The sequence below is a fragment of the Melanerpes formicivorus genome, unplaced genomic scaffold (assembly GCF_026170545.1).
Source record: "Melanerpes formicivorus ecotype bairdi unplaced genomic scaffold, bMelFor1.0.p_v2 SCAF_16, whole genome shotgun sequence".
Classification (NCBI taxonomy): Eukaryota; Metazoa; Chordata; class Aves; order Piciformes; family Picidae; genus Melanerpes; species Melanerpes formicivorus.
The window spans coordinates 14125486-14149604 of NW_027142368.1; the positions used below are offsets into that span (position 1 = coordinate 14125486).

The 24119-nt window shown below is 43.9% G+C and overlaps 1 protein-coding gene across 2 annotated transcripts in view; it reads right to left on the reverse strand.

Annotated features, from left to right (window-relative positions):
• The window catches only part of KCNQ1 (potassium voltage-gated channel subfamily Q member 1), a 356172-nt gene that overhangs the window by 242125 nt on the left and 89928 nt on the right, over positions 1 to 24119 (reverse strand). Inside the window, exons 7-12 of one of the 2 annotated variants that reach the window (XM_068148313.1) lie at positions 22866 to 22976; positions 19029 to 19124; positions 16303 to 16425; positions 14750 to 14891; positions 10209 to 10274; positions 7265 to 7385 (exon numbers count right to left, since the gene is read on the reverse strand). In XM_068148313.1, the coding sequence (XP_068004414.1) occupies positions 7265 to 7385; positions 10209 to 10274; positions 14750 to 14891; positions 16303 to 16425; positions 19029 to 19124; positions 22866 to 22976 (659 nt within the window). The remainder of the gene's footprint in view (positions 1 to 7264; positions 7386 to 10208; positions 10275 to 14749; positions 14892 to 16302; positions 16426 to 19028; positions 19125 to 22865; positions 22977 to 24119) is intronic. The other variant, XM_068148314.1, reaches the window with a different exon arrangement.

Consider the following 24119-nt stretch of genomic DNA (forward strand, 5'->3'; position numbering starts at 1 on the left):
AGGAGAGGATGCTTTCCCATACCAAAGGGGATAACTCACAAGAAACAGACCTCCCTTCTTTAGCAAACTGTTAAATGAGCAGAGATTACAGGCAACATTTGTCAGAGAGTTTGATGGCATACTGAGATGTGCTGACTGAAGAGGGGATGCTGCCCAGCACACAGCAAACACTCTGAGTTAAGGGATAGGACAGGAATAACAGCACAGGAACCAGTGATGCTTGAATGTTAAGCTCTGGTCTTAACTCAAGCATGTTCTCACATGCAGTTCTATTGCTGCTGCTCTCCCGCCATTAATGATAAAATGGACCCCAGCCAAATCAGGGTTGAAATAATGTTAGCAGTGTTTCAGAGAGAATTCTTGTGCCTGCAGAAGTCAGCCGTTACAGCTGGCCACTCCAGAGGGAAAAAGAAATATTTGCCCAGACTTCAGAGGGTCACTTTGGTGCAGAAGAGGAAGATAAAAGCAGGAATCCTTTAAATGTGAGCTAGCAAATCAAAGCAAATGGGGCTCCACTCACTTGCAAGCCAACAGAAAAGAGACAGCTATGAGGCACATTCAGCACTGTCTGCTCCAGGTAACGTGGTGATACCTCACGCCAGCAGGTTATATGGTGGTAATTAAACCAAACACAGAACACTTCATAAAAAAACTTGAACAAATAAATAAAGAAATTAAATATCATTGCCAAGAAAAGCCAACTGCAGGTAACTGCAGCACCATGGACACTGCACTTGGAGTTTACCAGCGCTGTCTGTTGATCGTTTCAATTACATGTCAAAGTGCTCAGGAGCATTCATTTCAATCACTCAGATCCATCTGTTACCCATTCCTCTTAACCTGGAAATTATTAACAAGCCCTACATTTAATTACTCCATCTATCACGCTGCTTAACAAAGAAAGGCTGAATTTTAAGACACCTCCACTGCTGGAGCTTCCCATTTCCTCCCAATGCAATCCCTCTCTCCAGCACACCTGGGATGCTGATGGAGATGAAGATAAAGCCGATGTCACAACACAGCTCTTTATTTTTCAGGTGGAAATATACTTAACAACAGTGGGGAAAAAAAGGGCTTTTTGGTTTTAATCTCATGGTTTATTTTAGTGTGAGCCAACTGTATTCAATCTAAGATCACAGCAGTGTGCCACTGCAAGAAAGCCTCCACTGAACAATTATTTCAGCCCTACGCTGACAAAACAAATCTTTAACTAATTAAATATATTTTCATCACCTCAATAAAGAGGTACACAAAGCACGTGGGGAAGACTCACTGAAACATCAAGAATTATTGTTAGTTAGACCATATAGACAATAAAAGGATCACAAATGTTTGCTTTCAGCAAGAAATACATTCCCTGAAGCCAGCTGGATCCACAGTAATTCTTTCAAAACAAATTAGAGAGAAGGATGCATATGAAGCAATGCCACACTCGCAGCTTAAAGACCAAGAACTGTGCCAGCAATCTGCATACTCAGAGCAAAATATTGCTTCACAAAGTCATCACAGTATCACCAAGGTTGGAAGAGACCTCAAAGTTCATTGAGTTCAACCTGTCACCACAGACCTCATGACTAGACCATGACACCAAGTGCCACGTCCAATCCTCTCTTGAACACCTCCAGGGATGGTGACTCCATCACCTCCCTGGGCAGCACATTCCAATGACGAACATGAGGTCTGTGGTGACAGGTTGGACTCGATCTTTGAGGTCTCTTCCAACCTTGGTGATACTGTGAACGACTCTCTCAGTGAAGAACTTTCTCCTCACGTTGAGCCTAAACCTCCCCTGGTGCAGCTTGAAACTGTGTCCTCTTGTTCTGGTGCTGATTGCTAGAGAGAAGAGACCAACCCCTTCCTGGCTACAGCCACCTTTCAGGTAGTTGTAGAGAGCAATAACGTCTCCTCTGAGCCTCCTCTTCTCCAGGCTAAACAAACCCAGCTCCCTCAGCCTCTCCTCATAGGGCTTGTGCTCAAGGCTTCTCACCAGCCTCATTGCCCTTCTCTGGACATATACAAGTGTCTCGATGTCCTTCCTAAACTGAGGGGCCCAGAACTGGGCACAGTACTCAAGGTGTGGTCAAACCAGTGCTGAGCACAGGGCACAATGACTTCCCTGCTCCTGCTGGCCACACTGTTCCTAATGCAGGCCAGGATGCCATTGGCCTTCTTGGCCACCTGGGCACACTGCTGGCTCATGTTTAGGCAGCTTGTGGCAATAAGAACCCTTTTGGTGAGATACCCAAGGTGACAGAACTAGGTACAAAGCTGTTTGAGAGGGCTCCATAGGCTCTTTAAACTTTGAGAAAATTTGAGCTGCTTTTTACAGATAAAGAGTTTAAATCCAGAGATGGCCTTGGATTTCTGTTTCTATTTCTGCACTAAATTTACAATACCTTAAGAGATGGTGTTTCTCTAAAAAGTGACTCACTAAGAAGCGGTAAGAAATACCCAAAACGTACACCCTGGAGCTGATTAAACAAAGCACTGTGTAAAGAACTGCTGAACAAGGAGAATGGGGAGCTGCAGAAATAATGGCACAGACTTCTTTCGGACTCAGGAGCAGTTCTGATGCCCTGGAGAATGCAGAGCTCTTTTTAAAGGTCTTTAAAGAGATAAGAAATATTTATATAAAGATATATTAGACAGAGCTCTTCATTATTCTCTTATGTCCCCTTTTCAGCTCAATTCCATCCATTTCTCCCTCTTCCCCCTATTTGTACAGTCAGAAGCTTGGTTGACTTCTTTTGCTCCTTCAGCTAATGCCCAATGTGAAGTCAAAAAAGGTGCTGAAATGAAGCAATCATGAACACAGGGAAAAGAATCTCTGGGTAGCTGAGGCTCAGCTAAAGGCAGCATCAAATTTCCACTGTTTTAAAGTGCAAAAAGAACAAAAGCTCCAATGAAGTGAAACAGGGGAGAGGAGACAACAAGGAACACAGGGGAGAGAAAGAACAGCAAGAAGTCCAAAGGAGAGGTGTGCCATTGCTCCCATCCAGTTTCCCATTTCACTTTCACAGCAGAACAGACCACAACCACCATTAAACAAACCCCTGGAGAGCCAAGGCTTCCTCACACACCACACTCTCTACTGCACCCTTCAAGTTGCTACAGCCCAGATAGGTGAGACCCAGAGCAGCTAATCACAGATTGCTCTGCTTGCATCTGCAGAACCTTCTGACTTCTCACGCAGAAGCGCAGTCACTCTTCCATGCACTGCTACCTCATTCTGTGTTTCTGCAGGCAGCTGCTCAAATCTGGGGTTTTCCCTCTCATATTTTAATCACTTTCCTGTTTGAACATCAGGTTTCAAAAGTGCTTCTATCATTATTTTTGTTTCCTCAGAGTGGCAGCGACAAACAATTAACTGCTGCAGTAATCTTTCCACGGGAAAGATTTCCCATCTCTAACGCCACAGAAATACATTTAGCACAAGAGTTATTTCAAAACAGATTTAAAATGCAGCCAGAAGCAGGTCCTGCAAAACACCCCACACCTGTATTTTTTCATTAGACACAAAACCAGCCCTATTAAATGTGCTGGCAACATGGATCTACATTCAGATTCACAGATTGCCTCAGGTTGGAAAGGCCATCTTGTCCAACCTTCCTGCAGTCAGCAGGGACACCTCCAATCAGATCAGGCTGCCCAGGGCCACGCCAAGTCTGATCTTGAATGCCTCCAGGGATGGAGCCTCAAGCACATCCCTGGGCAACCTGTTCCAGTGTTTTACCACTCATTGTAAAGAGCTCCCTCCCTTATGTCCAACTCAAACCTACCCTGCTCCCATTTCAAACCATCACCCCTCATCCCAGTGCAGAGCCACCAGGATGATTAGGAGAATGGAACATCTTCCATATGAGGTGGGGCTCAGTGGCTTAGAGAAGAGGAGACTGAGAGGTGACCTCATCAATGTTTATAAATATGTAAAAGGTGAGTCCTGAGAGGATGGAGCCAGGACCTTCTTGGTGGTGCCCAATGACAGGGCAAGGGGCAATGGGTGGAAGTTGAGGCATAGGAATTTTCACCTAAATATGAGGAAAAATTTTCTCACTGTGAGGGTGACAGAGCCCTGGCACAGGCTGCCCAGGGGGATTGTGGAGTCTCCCTCCCTGGAGATATTCAAAACCCACCTGGATGTGTTCCTGTGTAATCTGGTGTAGGTGATCCTGCTCTGGCAGGGGGGTTGGATGAGGTGATCTTCCAAGGTCCCTTTCCAGCCCCTGAAACTCTGTGATTCTCTGATCCTATCACTACAAGCCCTTTGAAACAGCCCTTCCCCAGCTTTCCTGGAGGCCCTCTTCAGATATTGACATTGACAAAAAGAGAATAACTTTTTTGATAAATAAGCACAGCACTGAAACACAACTTAAAGGAGACTCCAGGCCTAGAAGCCTGAAGCCTTTTGTCATAAGGGCTGAAAGATGGCATCTCCTTTCCATGACCTAATGCAAGCGAGGAAACAAACTTAGCCTCATTGGTTTTTCATGCCACAAGGATGCCAAGTGTCTGCCTGCCAGTAACATGGGAGGTACCCACACTTCTGCCAGATCTACATAACCTCTCAAAGGGAAATGTTTTTCATACTGTCAGCTAAAAGTCGTTTTCCAGCTGGATGTCACCAATTAACTGCAATATTTACTCAGTTATTTATGACTTACAAAAATTAATGTTTATTCTGGAGTCACCTCTCTGTGGTTTATGGATAAGCCAATTCAGATGTTGCAATAAACACACAGTTGGCCAGGAAACAGGTTCTATCCAACCATCCTTACATCAAGTGTTTTACATTATGTTTCCACTTCTTAAACTGTCTTCATGCTTCTGTTCCTCTGATAGAGTATAAACTGCTTTTAAGACCTGAAACTAGATATATTTGCAAATTTGACTTGTTCCATATGAATTTGTTTTCATAGCTGATGCAGTATATTTGTGAAGTACTTGGGTTCAGGCTTGTACATGGTTGCTCATTTCCTTACCAACAAATCCAGCGCAACCACACTGTATATGGGATGGCTTTAAGGAGATAATACAAGAATGCTTCACAAGTGGGGACATCAGAGCAAAATAATTCATCCTTGATTCTCTCAGGCACAGCACAACTTTCAGGCTTGAGTTAAAAGCACACATGGACACGGACCTGCAATGACTAACCCCTTTCATGACACAGAACATGGAGTCGGCGACTTTGCACAGAGAGATATCTATTGCACAAGCCTAAATTGGGTCCTTAATTCCCTTCCCACACATCTAGCATGCAGGTCCTAGTAACATGTGCAACCAGCTCATCAATATTTACTCCCTAGGACTTGGAAATGAAGCATGAAAAAGAAGTATTTGTCTAAATAATTCATAATCCAGCATCCAGCTTTGTGGGCACCCAGTGAAACTTGCCCAGCACCTTGCTTTCCAGCTACCTCAAATGCAAGCAGAATACACAAGCCAAGAGCACAAACAACACTGGAATAGCTTTAATTTCAAACTGGTTTGGAGTATCTGCTACCTGACATTACAAAACATAGGGTTTACACTAAGTTTTAGCCAACCCCCTGTATCTGTAGGCTGGTTGGGCATCGTTTCAGGCTGTGTAAGAAACTGCACACAAAGTAAATGCAGGCCCTACAACATTTGGGCACCTGTGCTTCAAAGAGACATCTTTAACATTTGCTCTAATTTTGCATTTAATTCTATTTATCCAGTGTTTGAATCTAAATTCAGAGTCCTGAAAGAGATGACTTCCATTTTCTTCCACCCTAGCAGAGACTCAGTTCGTTTCATACAGGGAAATTTTTGTGTCATCCCATCACTCATGGGCTACAGCAACCTAGGGAGAGTGCAACAGAACTTAGAACAAAACTTAAGGAAGTAAAAGAGAAATATATAAGTTATTAAATGATGAAGGTCTTCATTTGGTCCTGGCCTTCACCTGATACACATTACCTATACCCTCAAAGCCTCCCACAAGTACTTGACAGAAAACAAAGACATCAGCTGCTACACAAGTTGGACTTCAGAGTGATGGAGCACTTTATCTGAAGCGCAACAATGAAGGTGACAATGAGAAACAACCAAATAATTCTCAATCCCAAAAAGGACAACAAAACCTCCCAGCACAAAGCTTATTTCTCTTAAGGAACTCCTGCAGTGCTGTGGTAAATTAAGGTTTAAAAACAGCTACGCGAAGGAAGCTTCTAGATCAGGTTTTGCTGCTCCCGTTGTTCTTGTCTGAGGCTTGAGGAGATTTATGACTTCCTCCTCCTGCCTGTGGCACTAAGAAATCTTCCAGAATACAAGTCTCTCAAATCCTCTGCCTACAAATGTGTGTCAGTGTTAGGTGGCCCACCTGAAAACGCAAGTCTTTTTGTTTGCAGCTGGGGAAGACTCCCCTCAACCCTACTTCTGTTGAAAATACCCCCCTGAAGGGGCTACATCGAAGCACATTTCTGCTTCTCTGCTCTATATGCTGCATAGGAAGGAGGCCTGAAAATTGGCAGCAGGCATTTCTGTGTGTTTTGTACCTCAGAAATCCAAGCATGCCAAGAATTTTCATGGTAGATAACGAGCATTTATCAGGAGCTTGAATTAAACAATGACAGAAGGTTTTGCTCTTTAAAAGCCATTTGAAGAGAAATCTCTTGCAATTCTCAGTGTTTCAGAATAATCTGAGAACCTGGAGACAAAAATGTAGCATAAAAGATGTGGAAGATTTTCTTTTATCAGGGAAAAAAACCCAAGCCACAACCCCTCAGCAAAGCCAAAATGACAGGCCTAATTCAGATCAATTTTATATACCATAAAGCAGCACTAAAGAGCAAAACAGATCCTTGCTTCCAGCACAGACAATCCTCTGCCCATTAGAGAAGGTGCTGCTGAAGTGGAAGGGCTGGGATTGCAGAAGTAGTATTTCAATATTTGCACTTCACAGGTATTCCACTGGAAAACGGTGGAGGGAGCAATATAATTCTCACCAGGCAACGACTCCCACACACTGTCTCCATGTGGAAATCTTGAGGCTATCAACCACCAGCTGCCCAGAGACGTTAGCTCAAAACTAAAGCCTTGTGTCACAGCCAAGTGAACTTTGCTTTGGGTCAAGCTGAAGATTTACTGGCACTCAGAAGGGTGTACGCCAACTTCAAGGTAAAAAGGGTTTGAGGCAAATAGCTGAGATAGCCCCTATCATCTCCCCATTTCAGCTCCTCCCACCTGAGCTGGCTTCTCTTGTCTAAGTCAACTAACACACAATCCAATAGCCTTGACTTACTGTGAGATGTGAGTTATTGGGGTCAGCAGTGTCTCACCCTCCAGGTCAAGCTCATCGGCAAAGCTGTTGGTCCTGATGAAGGGTCCTGTGTTCACGTCTAAAAACGTGGGGCTTTTTTTCACTGTGAGGAAACATGCAGATAACAGTTAAAGCAACAGCACTGGGCTTTGTCAAGAGAGGTCTGCCACTTGTTGGGACCTCTGAAATGCTCTCTGTTTTTACAGAATATTGAAAACAGAAATTACTACCCAAAAATTGCATGCAAGGCAGAGGTCAAGAAAAGCAAAGCTTTAAATCTTCTTCTCCCCAAAGAATTTCAACTGCTGATGAAGACTTAAAGCTATTTTTTTTTCTTTTCTTTTTTTTTCCTTCACACTAATAAAAATGAAGAGTATCTACATCACACAATAAAATGTAGAGTACCTATAGCATGGGCTGCTTCATGCTCTATAAAACTTACTGTACAATACTCAGGGACAACCAATCTACAGCAACAGTGTACGAGAGCAATCCAGAACACAGAAGAAACCAGTCTGGAAAACACCTTTGAGATCATCAAGTCCAACCTATCATCCAACACTATCTAATCAACTAAACCATGGCTCCAAGTGCCTCATCCAGGCTCTTTTTAAACAACTCCGGTGATGGTGACTCCACCACCTCCATGGGCAGCCCTTTCCAATGGCCAATCTCTCTTTTTGTGAAGAATTTGTTGTAACATCCAGCCTAAACTTCCCCTGGCACAGCTTGAGACTGTGTCCTCTCATTCTGTCACAGGCTGTCTGGGAGAAGAGACCAAGCCCCACCTGGCTACAACCTCCCTTCAGGTAGTTGTAGACAGCAATAAGGTCTCCCCTGAGCCTTTTCCTCTCCAGGTTAACCATCTCCAGCTCCTCCAGCCTCTCCTCATAGGGCTGTGCTCCAAACCCCTGACCTAATGATAATGACAAGGCCAGCTCCTTACTACATCTCTACTTAGTGTTTCAGTTTGCAATACCAGTTTCTGGGGTGTAATTACTGTAACTAAGACCAAGATCCATAAAGGAGCCTAGGCATTTTTCCAGTGAGCAGTCTGCCCCTGTCACACACTGTGTGAACAAGTCTCCTGGTTCCCAGACCTAAAGCACAAGGATATCTCATCTTCAAGCCCAGACATGAGACTGGTGGCAAGATATTTAGAAGTTTAGGCTTGAGGTGAGGAGAAAGTTCTTCCCAGAAAGAGTAATTGGCCATTGGAATGTGCTGCCCAGGGAGGTGGTGGAGTCACCATCCCTGGAGGTGTTCAAAAAAGGATTATATGTGGCACTTGGAGCCATGGTTTTAGTTGTCAGGAGGTGTTAGGTAATAGGTTGGACTTCATCTCTGAGATCTTTCCCAACCTAGTTGATTCTGTAAGTAGCCAAAAATGTAAATCTGCAGTGTTTGTTGTATGCAACACAAGATTGGAGATGTATGTGAGAATCATAGAATGGTCTGAGTCGAAGAGACCTCCAAGGGTCATCTAGTCCAGCCCCCTCTGCAGTATGCAGGGAGATCCTCAGCTAGATCAGGTTGCCCAGAGACTATTCAAATACTTTTGCTGCTCATCTCATAAGTGTAAAGGAAATGATTTCTCTTGCTAATTGGTTCTGGTTGATTCTATGATTCATCCAAGAAGACTTCCTTAGTGGAAAGGCCATTCCACAAAACTTCAGATATTTAAAGCTTCCAGTGGCAAATTCAGTTGTATACCAACCCTTTCATGCATCCAAGACATTAGGGCAGAGTGTTACAGATTTCATTTTCAAATTCAAACCCCAACATTAAGAACCCCAAGGGGTCTTTTTTCCCCCAGCATGGTCTTAGCATTTGCTAGAGAAGCCACAACATTTGCAACTAAAGATGTCATTTGTACATGACCATAAATGAATTCTATAGAGAATAAATCCAAACAAAATACTGCAGAAATCACAGACAGGTTGTGATGCCTCTGCAGAAATCTTTACCTGTGCACTTGGCACAGATTTCTGCACTAAACTTCTGAACAAGTTGGCTAAAGGGGGAAAAAAAGCAAGCTTCAGGAACTTAGGCTCAATTGACAACAAGTGAAGACAAACAGGAAACAGGTGTAGCAAAAGATATTTACTATCACTTCGGGGTGCCTAAGCTTTGTGTTCTCCAATTTTGATGGGTAAGCAGCAGCAGCTATGGTTAGAGGCATGACTACCCAACTGGTAATGCTGAGCCAGGCATGGCTTTAAAGTAGCAGAAAACAAATGACACATACAATGAGAATCCTGCTTCAAAACAGGCTTTCTGAACATCCTGGAGCCATTCTGGAGCCATTCAAGGTTAGGTTGGTTGGGTCTCTGAGCAACCTCATCCAGTAGAAGATGCCCGTGCTCACTGCAGGGAGGTTGGACTAGGTGACTTTTGGGGGTCCTTTCCAAACCAAACCACTCTGTGATTCTATGAAGAGTTTTGAAGCTGATCACAGGAAATTACTGATGGGTTCCCTGTACTGCCAACATCACAACTTTGTATACAGCATGACATCTCTACAGATGCTTTTCTGGTAGTAGGGTATTCTGCTAGTGTAGGTCAGAAAATCTTCTACACTCCCTATTCTGCAAGCACAGATTAAAAACAACAAAACAAAACAAACAAAAACCCCCAACCAAAACAACAACAACCTTAAAGTATTTCTGATGAGAATAAAAACCTCTGAGGTTTAATCAATGCATTTAGAAACCACTTCTGCAGAAAATACCTTTTTTTGGGGGGGGATTTATTTAAACACTTGGCAATTTTACAACCTGAAGAACTTTCCAGGCTGGAAATTCTACTGCCATGCCTATGCTTTCTTTAACAGCCACAGCAGGCAACTCCAGACAGAGCATTGCAATGAATTAATAAGGAAGGAATTAATAAGGGTGATGGAGCAGTGAAATATTATGAGCTTTACCTGGAGAGGAAGGAACGCTGGAAGACTGCTGGTCTGCAGAAAAGGAGGGCCAGGAGCGCTGACAATCTGAGTTAGAGTGAAGATGCACATGAAATAAAGAGAGATAGGAGAGGTGATGGGGGGGAAGAGAAATAATAAAATAAAACAAAATGTAAAAAGCAAAAAGTTGCAGACAGGCAGCCAAGGAGATTTAGTGTGTGCTACATGTTAGCTGAATGTTAAATCACCACTACAGGAGGCACTGCTGTCTCTTCAAACCCATTCCTCATGGCAGTGTCACCTGCTGCAAGATAGCCTTCCCCACCCACCAGCCCCAGCAACCTGTACGTTTGCCCCTTCCTTCCCCACTTTGGGGTTTCCCTTTCCAAAGTGTGCTACCTCACACAGCTTAGGCAACTCTTGCTCCAGTTCATGGTGTAGATAGCTCTTGCCCAGATTTCAGTGCTGTCAGATGGACAGACCAGCACTGACACCCGTGTTTGAAGCTGCCCAGCACACCAAAGAGACTTTCCCAATCACTACAACTACCTGAAAGGAGATTGGAGACAGGTGGAGGTCAGTCTCTTCTCCCAATAACAAGTGATAAGACAGTGAAGCAGCCTCAAGTTGCACCACGGGAGGCTTAGGTTGGATATGAGGAACAATTTTTCCCCCTTTGGGGCTGTTGAGCCTTGCCCAGGGCAGTGGTGGAGTTCCCATCCATGGAAGGACTTAAAAGTCATGTAGATGTGGTGCTGAGGGACATGGTTTAGTGGTGACCTGGCAGTGCTGGGTTAATAGCTGGACTTGATCATAGAATCCAAGATCCTCAAAGATCATCAAGTCCAACCTGTCACCCAAGACCTCATGACTGCTAAACCATGGCACTAAGTGCCATGTCCAAACCCCTCCTGAACACCTCCAGGGACAGCAACTCCACCACCTCTCTGGGCAGCACATTCTAATGGCTAACAACTCTCTCTGGGAAGAACTTTCTCCTCACCTCGAGCCTAAACCTCCCCTGGTGCCGTTTGAGACTGCATCCTCTTGTTCTGGTGCTGCTTGCCTGGGAGAAGAGACCATGACCTTCAGAGGTCTTTTGCAAGCTAAACAGTTCTGTGATCACATTCTGTGATCTCACAACAAGCATTTGAAGCTGCTCACCAACTGCTTAAGCCAAGTGCTTGCCTTAAGCAGCATTTCTTGGGGAAAAGTTTTGGGCAAGCAAGAGGAGTCAATGCTGAGAAGGAGACTCAGCAAAACATACCCTTAATGCTCTGTTTAATTCTTTTGAATATCATTTTAGTAACTATTTTAATAAGAAATGCTTGAGGACTCCCTCACCAGCACAGAATGATGTTTTTCAGAACTGTTGCCTTACTTTTATGGAAGGAGGGGGAAAAAGGAAAACAACTATCAAGAGCTAAATACATTGGGAGTTAAATCTTGTAAACCACTCATTTTGTAAGTGCTCTGCCACTGCTAGGCACACTGCAGCCATGGCTCGTGGGTCCTTGCCGAGCTGATGATGCCAAGAGGAAGGAGGGAAGGAAAGGAGGTGGCAACCTGGTTGCACAAGGATACAGGCAATCAAGCCAGGTGGGAGATTAGGAGCGTGAAGGCTCAAAAATAAGTAGGCAGCCCAAAAAGTGAACTGAAATTTAGTGAACATGAGAAAGCAGCATATGGATGTGACCAAAAGTTCTCTGAGAGCCTAACCACAGCTGAATTTGCATCCTCTAGTCTTGCAGTTCTTGATTTCTTGTTTCTGAGCTTTTGCCCTGGCAGCTTCAGTTTTCTGTGCAGCTAATCCTATTCGCATTAAGCACAAATACACTCTCTCCTCTTTATTCCTTTGAGTCACTGAGAAGAGTGTTAGGTAGCCTCCCAGGTCCACTGAGCTCACACTGCCTGGCTAGGAAATAGAAACTGAACCTATGGCAGCTGCCAAAGCTCTTCCAATGTTTCCCCAGGATGAAGTCATTCCTTTTTCATGTGAAACAGGTGACTTCACGGCCCTTGAGATATTCCTGAGCTTGTTCCACCATGCTCCCTGCCAGCAGAGATGCACTGCCTGGAAGGCAGCAGAAAAGTGGAAATTGAAAAATGGCCAAATCAAGGATTGGTCAGGAGGAGCCAAGGAGATTTCATTTGTTTGTTGTGATTTGAGCACCTGAATTGACCACTGCTCCATGTGGCTTCAGAGGAGAAACTGAACCATGTATTTTCAGACCATTTAATCCAAGCCAGAGCATCCTCACACTTGGTCACTGAAAAGAAGTCTCTGTTGTGTATTGGATGAAGAGTAGAAAACTTAGATGGGGCTTGCAGTGCTCTCACTAAATCACAGAGGTTTCTTTGCCCAGCCCTAGCTCTAATCCTAGAGTCTTGGGGGAACACTCAATTGTTAAGAAAGTGCCTAAGCAAGCACATTAGAAACATCACAGGACTACATGGCTGCTTAAGTGATCACAGAACCCAGGCAAACAGTAAAATAAATTACTTAATTTATGGGTCCCCATCTGCTCACAAATATCCAGAGAGCATTTTTGCAGGAACAGATGCAGGTGTTTCAGAGTGCACAATATTGGAGGTCAAAACTGGGTATTTTTTCTTCCACCCCAACCCATTTGTTTAGAAATGTGCTGTTTGTTCAGCTATATACTCAGATAGCTGTGGGATCAATTATACTTCATTTATAAAGTAGATTATCTTTTTCTGTTGGTTATATATCCATAAGCCATATTTCTGTTATGAAAACAAACCCAGAGGTGGCCCAGTTCTGTAAGTGAGTGCAATTGTCATCACAAGCATGGAAATGCACATTATTTTTGGGGTCTAGATCTCCTTGTCTGCAAAGGATTTAGGCTCCAGGTGAGGAGAAAGTTCTTCACTAAGACAGTTGTTAGCCATTGGAATGTGCTGCCCAGGGAGGCAGTGGAGTGACCATCCCTGGAGGTGTTCAAGAGGGGATTGGACATGGCACTTGGTGCCATGGTTTAGTCATGAGGTCTGTGGAGATGGGTTGGATTGGATGATCTTTGAGGTCTCTTCCAAGCTTGGTGATTGATTCTGTGAGTGATTTCCTAGAAACTACATGGCACTGGACACACATGAGCATCACTGCAAACATTACACTGTCAGAAGCTGGCATGCCACAGACAGAATTGTTTTCCTCAACTTACCAAGCCATTTTAACATTCCTTTATGTCCTGTGTACTTGTAACAGTTTAGAGAGAGCAGAACACAGATAGGGGGAAAAAAAAGAGGGAAAAAAAGGTGTCAGAAGAAATGAAGGCAAATCCTGTTATTGAAAGATATAGAAGGGATAGTAGCAAGTGATTCTGAAGAGATAGTAGCAAAAAGGAGCCTGAAAAATCACACAAGACCTCTGATCTACTTCAAAGCTTAGTGATTAAAAAGGGAGACTTGACAATGCTAAGCATTTGTCCATTCAAATTGTTTGGAAGAAAAGTATCTGTACTCAAAGGCTGAGACAGACTAAACTTAGTACCTGTCCACCTTTTAACAGCTAGGTCATTTCCACCACCAGATGGGATTGGCAAACATTCCTTAACAGAAGTCAGGAAGGACTGGAAAAGCATGGATGGGACAGAACAAGACAAGACAGAAGTGTACCAAAAAAAGCACTTGAAGGGTGAGACTTTCTGCTTGAATTCAAGCAGTGCAGCTGCCAGCCCACATTGCTCTTATTTTTAAAGGTCATTAAGTTCAATCAGGCCAGCCAAATTTTGGAGGAGGGGGGGAAAAAAAACAACCCCAAGTACTTCAGGTATCTAGAATCAGTAAAACACACTTTAAAAATTAAGCCTCATTCTTGCTGCCAAAATTTGGCCAATGCACATTAAAAGCTTCTACTAAAAGTCCATTTGTTAAAAAGCCACATTGTAAACTCAGAGTTATTTTGGGAGTTCATTACAGCTAAAGCAACTAGAACTGGAGCTATTAATTATAAAGGTGACCATCAAAGTGCTTGCTTCTTTTTCCTCACGCTGTACCATTTTGTGCAGTGACAGTTAATACAGATGGACCCACATTTATCTTAAGTACTTCTGCTTTTAGACTTTGATTCACAGCCTACTCCACTGAGCAGATGGCAGGGGCACGTGATGGTTTCACACAGCAGACCATGTTCAGGGCAGCCAAGCTGGGCCAATCCTTTCTGGGCGAGGCACAAGTGCAGTAGTAACACATCTCGTGTAAATTTCATGTGGAAAAGCTGACAGCTCATCCCTGTACTTTCAGCCAGTTGGAGTATTAGGAAATGCATACACCAGCCTCAGAGACAGTGGCACTTCTGGCAGGCAGAAATGGCAAACAATCTTAGTTTGTCCTCAGTGGAGCATGCTCAGTAAAGGAATGGTTGAATCTCATCCAGACAAGCCAGAAACCCCAGCCAAAAAACGAAGCATTCTTGCTTTAGAGCGGCACAAATCTGTTCTGTCCCCATCCTGTCTCCTACAGATAAACAAGAGCACCTGGGTGTAAACCACCCAGAGCAGCCATTACAGCTATTGGCATTTCATGATGCAATTTCTTACCAGAATTTTCATAGGCGTCGAAACTGAAATCAGGTTTCCTGTCCTCCGCCACGTGGTCGTAAGTGATGTGTGGCACGGTTAACATCCTGTCTGGAGAAGAAGGCCCATTGTCCTTTTCTAACTTAAATTTCTTCTTTTTAACCTAGAAATGCACATACATCAAATTATTCAAACCAAGCCACAGTCAGCTGTCTCTTCAGCAACATCTTCATTAATGAAGCAGTCCCCAATGTGCTATTACCAGGCTAAAGTCCCTGACTAGTTACAGTGTTTCCCAGTAAGACCATCCCCATCCCATCATAACCAGCTAATCACTAGGATTCTGCACATTGTCATTAGCTAATCCCTTGCCTGCAGTAAAAAAACCAAAAATCTGCCAGCTCTGCAACAATTTATATAAATCAAACTGTTCTACAGTGTCTTTAACATGTTATGGATACCATAAATCCAACCTTCAGCAATAAGCAAAAGCATAGACTGCTGCTGAACTCAGATGAACCTGGGTTACTAGGAAAGAGTTTTGCTCACCCTCTCCATCCAGCTTGAGACTTGTACCTGAAAGGAGGTTGTAGACAGTTTGTCTCTTCTCCCTGGCAACTAGTACCAGAACAAGATGACACAGTCTCAAGCTGCACCAGGGGAGATTTAGGCTGAAGTTGAGGAGAAAGTGCTTCCCAGAAAGAGTAATTTGCCATTGGGATGTACTGACCAAGGAAGTGGTGGAGTCACCATCCCTGGAGGTGTTCAGGAGGGGATTGGATGTGGCACTTGGAGCCATGGTTTGGTTGTCATGAGGTGTTAGGTATTAGGTAATAGGTTGAACTTGATGATCTCTGAGGTCTCTTCCAACCTGGTTGGTTGATTGTGTGATACTACATACCCTAAAGATTCTGCCAAAGGGGGTTTGCTGCTCTTTTCTATATATTCTTAAGCTATGGCATCAGTTGATGTGAAAATACTGTCATATGTATGTAGGTACAAGATGTCCTTACCACAGGAGCTTAGAAAGCCACAAAGTCTACAGCTGGGAGAAGGAGCAGTTTTGTTGTGTTGATTATTTTTACACAACTTAAAGTCACTCTTTCAGTATTTGATTTCTCCACCCACCCCCTTTGCTTCTATAACAGCACCAGTGGCTAACCAGGAGCCAAAACCCAAACCCAGTCCTCCCTCCTCCTGCCAAGAACCAATGATGAAAGTACTTTTCCTTTGCTCACAGAATGGTCAGTTACAGATTGATGTGCCTGAGTTAGGTTATTGTTTCTCTTTTCCAAACTCATAGTTCCATTAGAAAAAACCAATCAGGTGTGGGAACTGAAACAACTTAGTTTAAGATGTTTATATACTGAAAAAATATCATCTCATAACTGAAATGAAAATAAAACTCTGAAACCAAGTGATAATCTGTAAAAAAACCAAAACAAACCAGGACAAAACAAAACCAAAGCCCCCCAAACCAACACCCCACAGCAAATAATCTCTAGAGAGTAAAGAAACACAAGCTAATTAACCCATTTGAAATGACTGCCATAAGAAAAGGTTGTTACTGGTACCATCACTGATTTCTTTGGCTTTGGACTGGGTGACAGCAGATGATAATTCCTGGTATGCTTTCGGATGTATATCTTCCACGTGGAGGAGTCAGGGTTCTCTGCTGCATAGCACCTCCAAGCAGTCTAGAACAAATGGTTTAAGGCAGAGAACAGTGAGTGCAGTGGGAGTTGCAGCTATCTGTGCTACAAAGGAACTTCCAAGCAGCATGTTAGTCATTTGTTATTTATGAATAGTCCTCAAATTTCCCTCTGGGAACAAACTCTCCATGGCTTAGAAGCCTTATTTAGTAAACAGACATCACATGGTTTGAACTGGGAAAACCAGGAAGGAAGATCAGGCTTTGCAAGTGCTACTTTTATCCCCATTAGCAACAAACAAATAATAAGAGAGGTTTCTGCACTAGACTCCAAACACTGGGGTTGAACTTCCTGCTCTGATCCAGTTTCCCCCTGCTGACTTCGAGCGTTTTGCCTATTGCATCCCTGTGTTTCAGGCTCCTACTTAGAAAACAAACATCATTCTTCCTTGCCTCACAAGAGCAATTGTGATGTGGTCAGTAGGGCTTACAATCATACGAAGAAATAAAACTGAGGGCATGAGGGAACAACACCAATGGTTAGCCAGGAGCCAAACCCAAACCCAATCCTCCCTCCTGCCAACCACCAGTGATTAAATACTATGTTGTAGGACAAAAGGAGAAAAGCAGGGCTAGGAAACAAGACCAACCAGACACAAAACACTACTGCATTCTCTCTTGAATGTGTGATGACATCACATCCCAGTTGATTAGCAATTACTCTCCATACTCATAAGGCAGATCCTGACTTACTCAGTACATGAAAAAAAGGATACACACAGACACAAAATCTAAGGTGTAGAAGACCAGCAAACCCTAGAAGAAAGAAACACAGCAAGGCAGAATGACAGAGGAAAACAGAGCAGCTGGAAAGGAAAGGAGCAGACAATCACCAAAGAATTCCCACCATGGTTAATAGGAAACTGGAAGAAACAACTGGCCTCCAGAAGAAAACAAGAGGGAATACAGGAAATACTTATTTCAGCTGTTGTCTTGAGTTGTGTTTCTTTCACAAGCTTCTTGGTTTAAGAGTAATCTTTTTTGTAAGTTACTTGTAGAGCATTTATTAAACTGGGCCTTCAGAAGTCCAAGTCTATTAGTAAATCATAATCACCACTATTAAGAACAAGTAGTCAGCAATGTGTCTTTTCTCCACTCCTTAAACATTTCAGATGGAGCCAAGGACAACATTCTAGACATGCAGTCTCAGGCTTCCCAATAATTTGGGGTTGATTTCCCAAAAGAATCAGCAGGAGCACTAAAACTCCATTCTTTGCAAAACCACACCTTTTTCTGACCATGCAATCCAAAGGCAACACACTGAGTCTGAAGACTTTTTAGCTAATCTCTGGCTATAACCAGAGCCCTAAATTCAAATCTTTTTCACATTAACTCTGGGACTGTTCAGTTTCAAGCATAAACTTCACAGTTAGCTACTGTAGCCATAAAGAGCCCGACCTGGAAATCCACATTCACTTGTGAAGCAAGAGTAATAAGTCATAGGAGAACACAAAAATGATACAGCTGAGGTGGACAGATAGAGTTCTTTGAATTTGATCCCTGTGCTTCCCAAAGCTATGTGCCAATGCCGAGGAAGGGAGGAAAAGCTGGAAAAACCTAGAATGAAACAATATCAGTCCTTCTCCAGGGTGAAGGAGGCTCCACTGGAGTCAAGGATAAAATCTCACTGACCTTGCTGACACCAAACTCCACTGTGGTTTTAAACAGAGAGGATCAATATTTTGCTGCCTGTGTGATATCCTACATCAAAAGCCTCACTTTGTAGAATCCCAGTGGATCCCAGCTACCTGTCCTGAAGCTGAAAAGTTCAGACAAGATCCTTCCCATTCAACATTCTGACTTCATTTTCCTAAATTGGAGATTTCTTAAGATTTTTGTCTCATGGAAAATTGAAGTGCACCTGGCATTTGTCTTTACAGGCAACAACGTGGTTTCTGAAGTCAAATTTCACAGTAGGCCTCCTCTCTGTTTTGCCACTACTGCAAGCATAATATCTTACAACATTTTTCCCCAGGTAAACTGCTCCATGACTACAGGGCAGCCTTCAGCTTGGGTCTGAACAACTGGTTTGGGTTTAACACTTGGTTTTATCTGAATCAAACAGGGCTGCACCAATTCAGGAGTGAACTTTTCTGCTCATTAGTTTACACTAAAGGCAGGATTTTTTTTTTCTCCCAAGATATTTTTTTCCTCCCAGGCAACCAGCACCAGAACAAGAGGACACCATCTCCAACTGTGCCAGGGGAAGTTTAGGCTCAAGGCAAGGAGAAAGTTCTTCCCAGAGAGAGTTGTTAGCCATTGGAATGTGCTGCCCAGGGAGGTGGTGGAGTCACCATCCCTGGAGGTGTTCAAGAGGGGACTGGATGTGGCACTTGGAGCCATGGTTTAGTTGTCAGGAGGTGTTAGCTCTCAGGTAATAGGTTGGACTTGATGATCTCTGAGGTCTCTTCCAACCTTATTGATTCTATGATGATTCTATGATTTCCCAAAGCACTTAAGACTTGCATCTCTAATTCCCACACAATTTTTAATGGAAATGGGGCATGGAAATGTTGCCAAGAGTGTTGGGAAGAAAAAAATTCATAAATGGAAAGAAATAATAGAGTGGAACCTGCAGGAACTCTGTACCTGTATGAGAGAGGCAGCAGCTGGAATCTGCCGGTTGAAATGCTTCTGTCTCTGTTTCTGTTGTACCTTTAGGGCAAAGCCAGACCCAAGGATTCCCTGTGGGAAGAAAGAAAACACCAATCTAAGTTTTTTTTAAACTTACTTTTAAGGGGATACCAAAAAAAACCCACACAGAAGCTTGCCAAATTATGTTGTATTAATAAACTTCCATTCAGCATCATAAACCCCAACTAATTATTTAGAGGAAATGACTTAATACTGTTAAGTTTTAAGACTCACAGCCTATGAATGCTACCATGCCCTGATTCAAGGCCTATTTTTAAGTCAGCTGGACTCAAGCACTACAGAGGGAGCAGAAATGATATTCCATACCCTCTAAAAGCCTCATGAATGTGCAGGGGGGTGACAGAACAGGGAGAAATATTAACCTGATGTGCTTAACTTGGGTTTTGTGAGAAGGAAAGCCCCGGCGTGGCAAGACTGAGGTCACAAGGAAGACTTTTGAACTGCAGTATGGTAATTTCTATTCTTACATGCTCACCCATGCTGGGAAGGGAGGACAAAGAGGAAAAGGAGTATTACAAAATGTCAGCACTCCAGTGAGTTCAATACAAGGCCATCTCAGGACAAGGCACATGGGCTGATGGCACTGGATGGTGTACAGCCCCAGCCTAGCCTCTGAATGTAGTATAACTATTAAGTGCAGAGCGAGTCATTTACCTAGCCATTTGCATAGCTATAGACATAATAAACAGAGGTTTCAGTAACACAGATAACAAAGAGATCTTCTCTAAATCAGCTTACATGACTACACCTACTCAACAGGAACATAAATCATTTCCTACAGATGGTAGTCAAGGTGTCAGAGCTGCCAGTGATCTTGGCTCAACCTGTAAGAGCTACATTAATCACCGAGTGTTTTGAAAGGAACAGGAAAGGCCCTTCCTATTATATTCTGTTAGTAAAGATCAAAGAGTTAATGATGCTCAAACATCACTTATTGGGGAAATGAAGGATGGTTGCTGGATCCAGAACCCACACCAGTTGTGTTTAGCCACAACAATTACATCTGACTGTGATCTCAGCCAGCGACTCTTATTCAAAACAGCAGCACGGCAGCGTGCAGTGGTTGCTGCCTATCAGCTATATGCTGCTAGAGCTTCAAACCCTAAATTACCCCCTTGGGCCAACTCACAAGAGCAACTTCATGCAGTAATAAAATCCCACTGATAAAGGAGTGTTTGTTGTTGTTTTCCTTCTACAAACGACCAGGGAAATCTGACAGGTTTACAGAAAAGCACTGCTGGGAAGGTGTGGCTGCTCCACAATTGTTTCTAACACATCTCTGCTGGCATTGAACAAGAAAAACCAAACTCTCTTCAGTCAAAACAGAAGCTTTTGGCATTCTTCTTACATGAAATTTAATTTACCAGCTCTCTCTTCTAAACCAGGAATAAATGTGGAAGAGAGTACAATGAGCAGGGGGAAGAGTAATGCTTTAAAGGCAATTTGATGCTTTAAATGCAGCTTGATGCTGGAGAGCCTAAAAATCCACACTTCCCTACCCTCCTATGCAGAAGGTTGTGTCTCTTTGAAGTAGGTGACTCCATTTAAAAAGCCACTGGAGTTGTAATAGTTACTATTTCTTCTCATGAAGGATTTTGGGGGACAGGAGAAGTACAAAAGTGTTTTTCTCATCCATCCTGTGTTTATCCCCACCACTTCCCTGCCACAACTGCACACACATCTGCTAACACAACTGCTTCTGCCACTGAACTGACAAAGCTGTTGGAAAAATAAACACTTGAGCAGCACATTTCAGGTTGCACAAACATTTTAAACAGCACAATTCAGGACTGTTGGTAAATTTGTGGGGGGAAAAAACATTACTCCTAACTACCTTTGGCACTGAACACTTCACAGAATCACCAAGGTTGGAAGAGACCTCAAAGATCAAGTCCAACCTGTCAGCACAGACCTCATGACTAAACCATGGCACCAAGTGCCATGTCCAATCCCCTCTTGAATACCTCCAGGGACAGTGACTCCACCACCTCCCTGGCCAGCACATCCCAATGGCTAACAACTCTCTCTGGGAAGAACTTTCTCCTCACCTCAAGCCTAAACCTCTCCTGGTGCAGCTTGACACTGTGTCCTCTTGTTCTGGGGCTAGGTGCCTGCCTGGGAGAAGAGACCAACCCCCTCCTGGCTGCAACCACCCTTCAGGGAGTTGTAGAGAGCAATAAGGTCTCCCCTGAGCCTCCTCACTTGGGGGTTTCAGTCCAGGTTTCATAGTTTCATTCAGGGTTGGAAGGGACCCCAAGGATCATCTAGTTCCAACCCCCCTGCCATGGGCAGGGACACCCCACACTAGATCAGGCTACTTTTGGTACTCAAGTGCCTTGTTTCTTGTTAGAAAGTATTTGGGAACCTGCTTTCAAGCAAAGTGCCATAAAAGAGATCTTTGAAAGATTTCAGCCTTAGGTTACTGCTGGAAATGGGACATTGGCCATGGACAGATGTTGATTTGGCAGAGAGCTGCAGCAGTGTTTCTGGCTGCTTATTGCTGGTTTTCTGCCAGTGACACCTTTGGGGCAGCTTTGCTAGAAAAAGGATGTGTGTGTGAACACTACACTTCAACCTAGACTTAGTCAGTTGAGTAAACTATGAGTGAATGCCTTAAAAAGCCAAAACATCACCGAATCCAGAAGCAATTAGCATGAGAAATAATTTCCTTTACACTGTTGAGGCGGGCAGAAAAAGTAATTTAATGATCCCTGGGCAACCTGATCTAGCTGAGGATGTCCCTGCTTACTGCAGAGGGGGTTGGACTAGATGACCTTTGGAGGTCCCTTCCAACTCAGACCATTCTAAGATTCTCACATACCTCTCCAGTCTTGTGTTGCATGCCACAAACATTGCAGATTTACATTTTTAACTACTTATCAGAGAATCATAGAATCAACCAGGTTGGAAAAGACCTCAGAGATCATCAAGTCCAACCTATTACCTAACACCTCCTGACAGCCAAACCATGGCTCCAAGTGCCACATCCAATCCTTTTCTGAACACCTCCAGGGATGGTGACTCCACCACCTCCCTGGGCAGCACATCCCAATGGCCAATTACTCTTTCTGGGAAGAACTTTCTCCTCACCTCCAGCCTAAACCTGCCTGGCACAGCCTGAGACTGTGTCCTCTTGTTCTGATGCCGGGTGCCTGGGAGAAGAGACCAACCCCCACCTGGCTACAACCTCCCTTCAGGTAGTTGTGGATAGCAAGGTCTTCCCTGAGCCTCCTCTGGTCCAGGCTAAGCAACTCCAGCTCCCTCAGCCTCTCCCCAACCTTGCTGCCCTTCTCTGGACACATTCCAGCATCTCAACATCTTTCCTAAACTGAGTAGCCCAGAACTGGACACAGGACTCAAGGAGTGGCCTAACCAGTGCTGAGCACAGGGACACAATGACCTCCCTGCTCCTGCTGGCCACACTATTCCTGATCCAGGCCAGGATGCCATTGGCCTTCTTGGCCAGCTGGGCACACTGCTGGCTCATGTTCAGCTGCTGTCAACCAGTACCCCCAGGTCCCTTTCTGCCTGGCTGCTCTCCAGCTTGGCTGACCCCAGCCTGTAGCACTGCATGGGGTTGTTGTGGCCAAGGTGCAGAACCTCTGCAAGCTATATATATTTTAACTGCAACACAAAAGTAGTATTTTAAGTACAACATAAAGGTTTCATACAAAGCATTCCTAACATCAGGTTGAGTGAAAGGTTCAAGAATCAGCAGTTTGCTCTGATGGGTCCACACCAAGTTGCCAGCAAAACCAGAGGACAACCTACCGCAGGCAGTGCAAAGAAAGAGATTGCAAACACTGAGAAGCAAGATGCAATGGTCTTCCCTATCCAGGTCTGAGGCACTTTATCCCCATAGCCAATAGTTGTGACAGTCACCTGTAAAGAGAAACACACAGAGCATTAGAGCAGGTAGCAATAGGACAGCTTGGAGGTGTTCTTTCCTCCTTTATTTGCTTTAAAGAAACCTTAGTGGCATTGCTAACTCCCCCAGCAACAACCTGTGACATTAATGAAGGTGTCTGTTCTCTGCAGGTTTGCTTCCCCATGGGTAATAGATGGAAAGAGGCATGGGAAATGGAATTAGTCAAATACATGTTCAAAAATCTTGTAAAGCCATTAATTTAAACCTAAGGCAACTTTACAGCCTGTTCCTGGGATGTGGGTTGCCTTTTCCTTACGGGAAGCTGCCAGCAGTTCTGAACTGCTGATTTTCTTTATAGGCAGGAGATGTTTGCTGAGAACATTACAGGGCTGTTGCATAGAAAGAGCAGAAACATACTGTAACCATGGACTGTGACTGGGGTCAGATAGGAGGTGCTCTAGAAAATAACACTGGTATAAATAGCAAGAGAGGAGGAAAGTTTTCCATGCAGTGAAGCTGCTGCAAACACAGTCTGACCAATCACTGATTCATAGAATACTTCAAGAGCAACAGCAGACAATTTAAGGCACACATGCAGGAAACATCTGTCGAGTTTGGGTTTCAAAACACTGAAGATCACCACCACAGTGATGTAGCAGATCAAGGCTTAATAAGTCATTCTTTGCAGGAGCTGATGGAAAGCATGGATTTGTTTGAAGCAGAAGGATACAGCTGGCACCTGGAAGCAATTTAAATTCACCTAAGTCACAAGTTGGTTCTGAATTTGGGAATTAGAGAGATTTTTATCTGTGACTTTGAAGAAGGGTGAGCAGAGCATGGGAAACCACAGAAAGCTCTCAGGCAGTTGAAGGACACCTCAATTGCTGGCTGTTCAGATTTGCTTCTGACAGTATGGGCTTCAGCTGCTCAGGACACAGAGGAGGTTAGTCCCAGACAATAATATGCACAGGCCAGCCCCACCAAGTCCTGCAGTTACTCCTACCTGACCTATCAGGAGGAAGTTTTACAGAGAGAGAGTGATTGCCCATTGGAATGGACTGCCTGGGAAGGTGGTGGAGTCACCAACACTGGAGGTGTTCAGGAGGAGACTTGACAGGGTGCTTGGTTGCATGGTTTAGTTGATTAGGTGGTGTTGG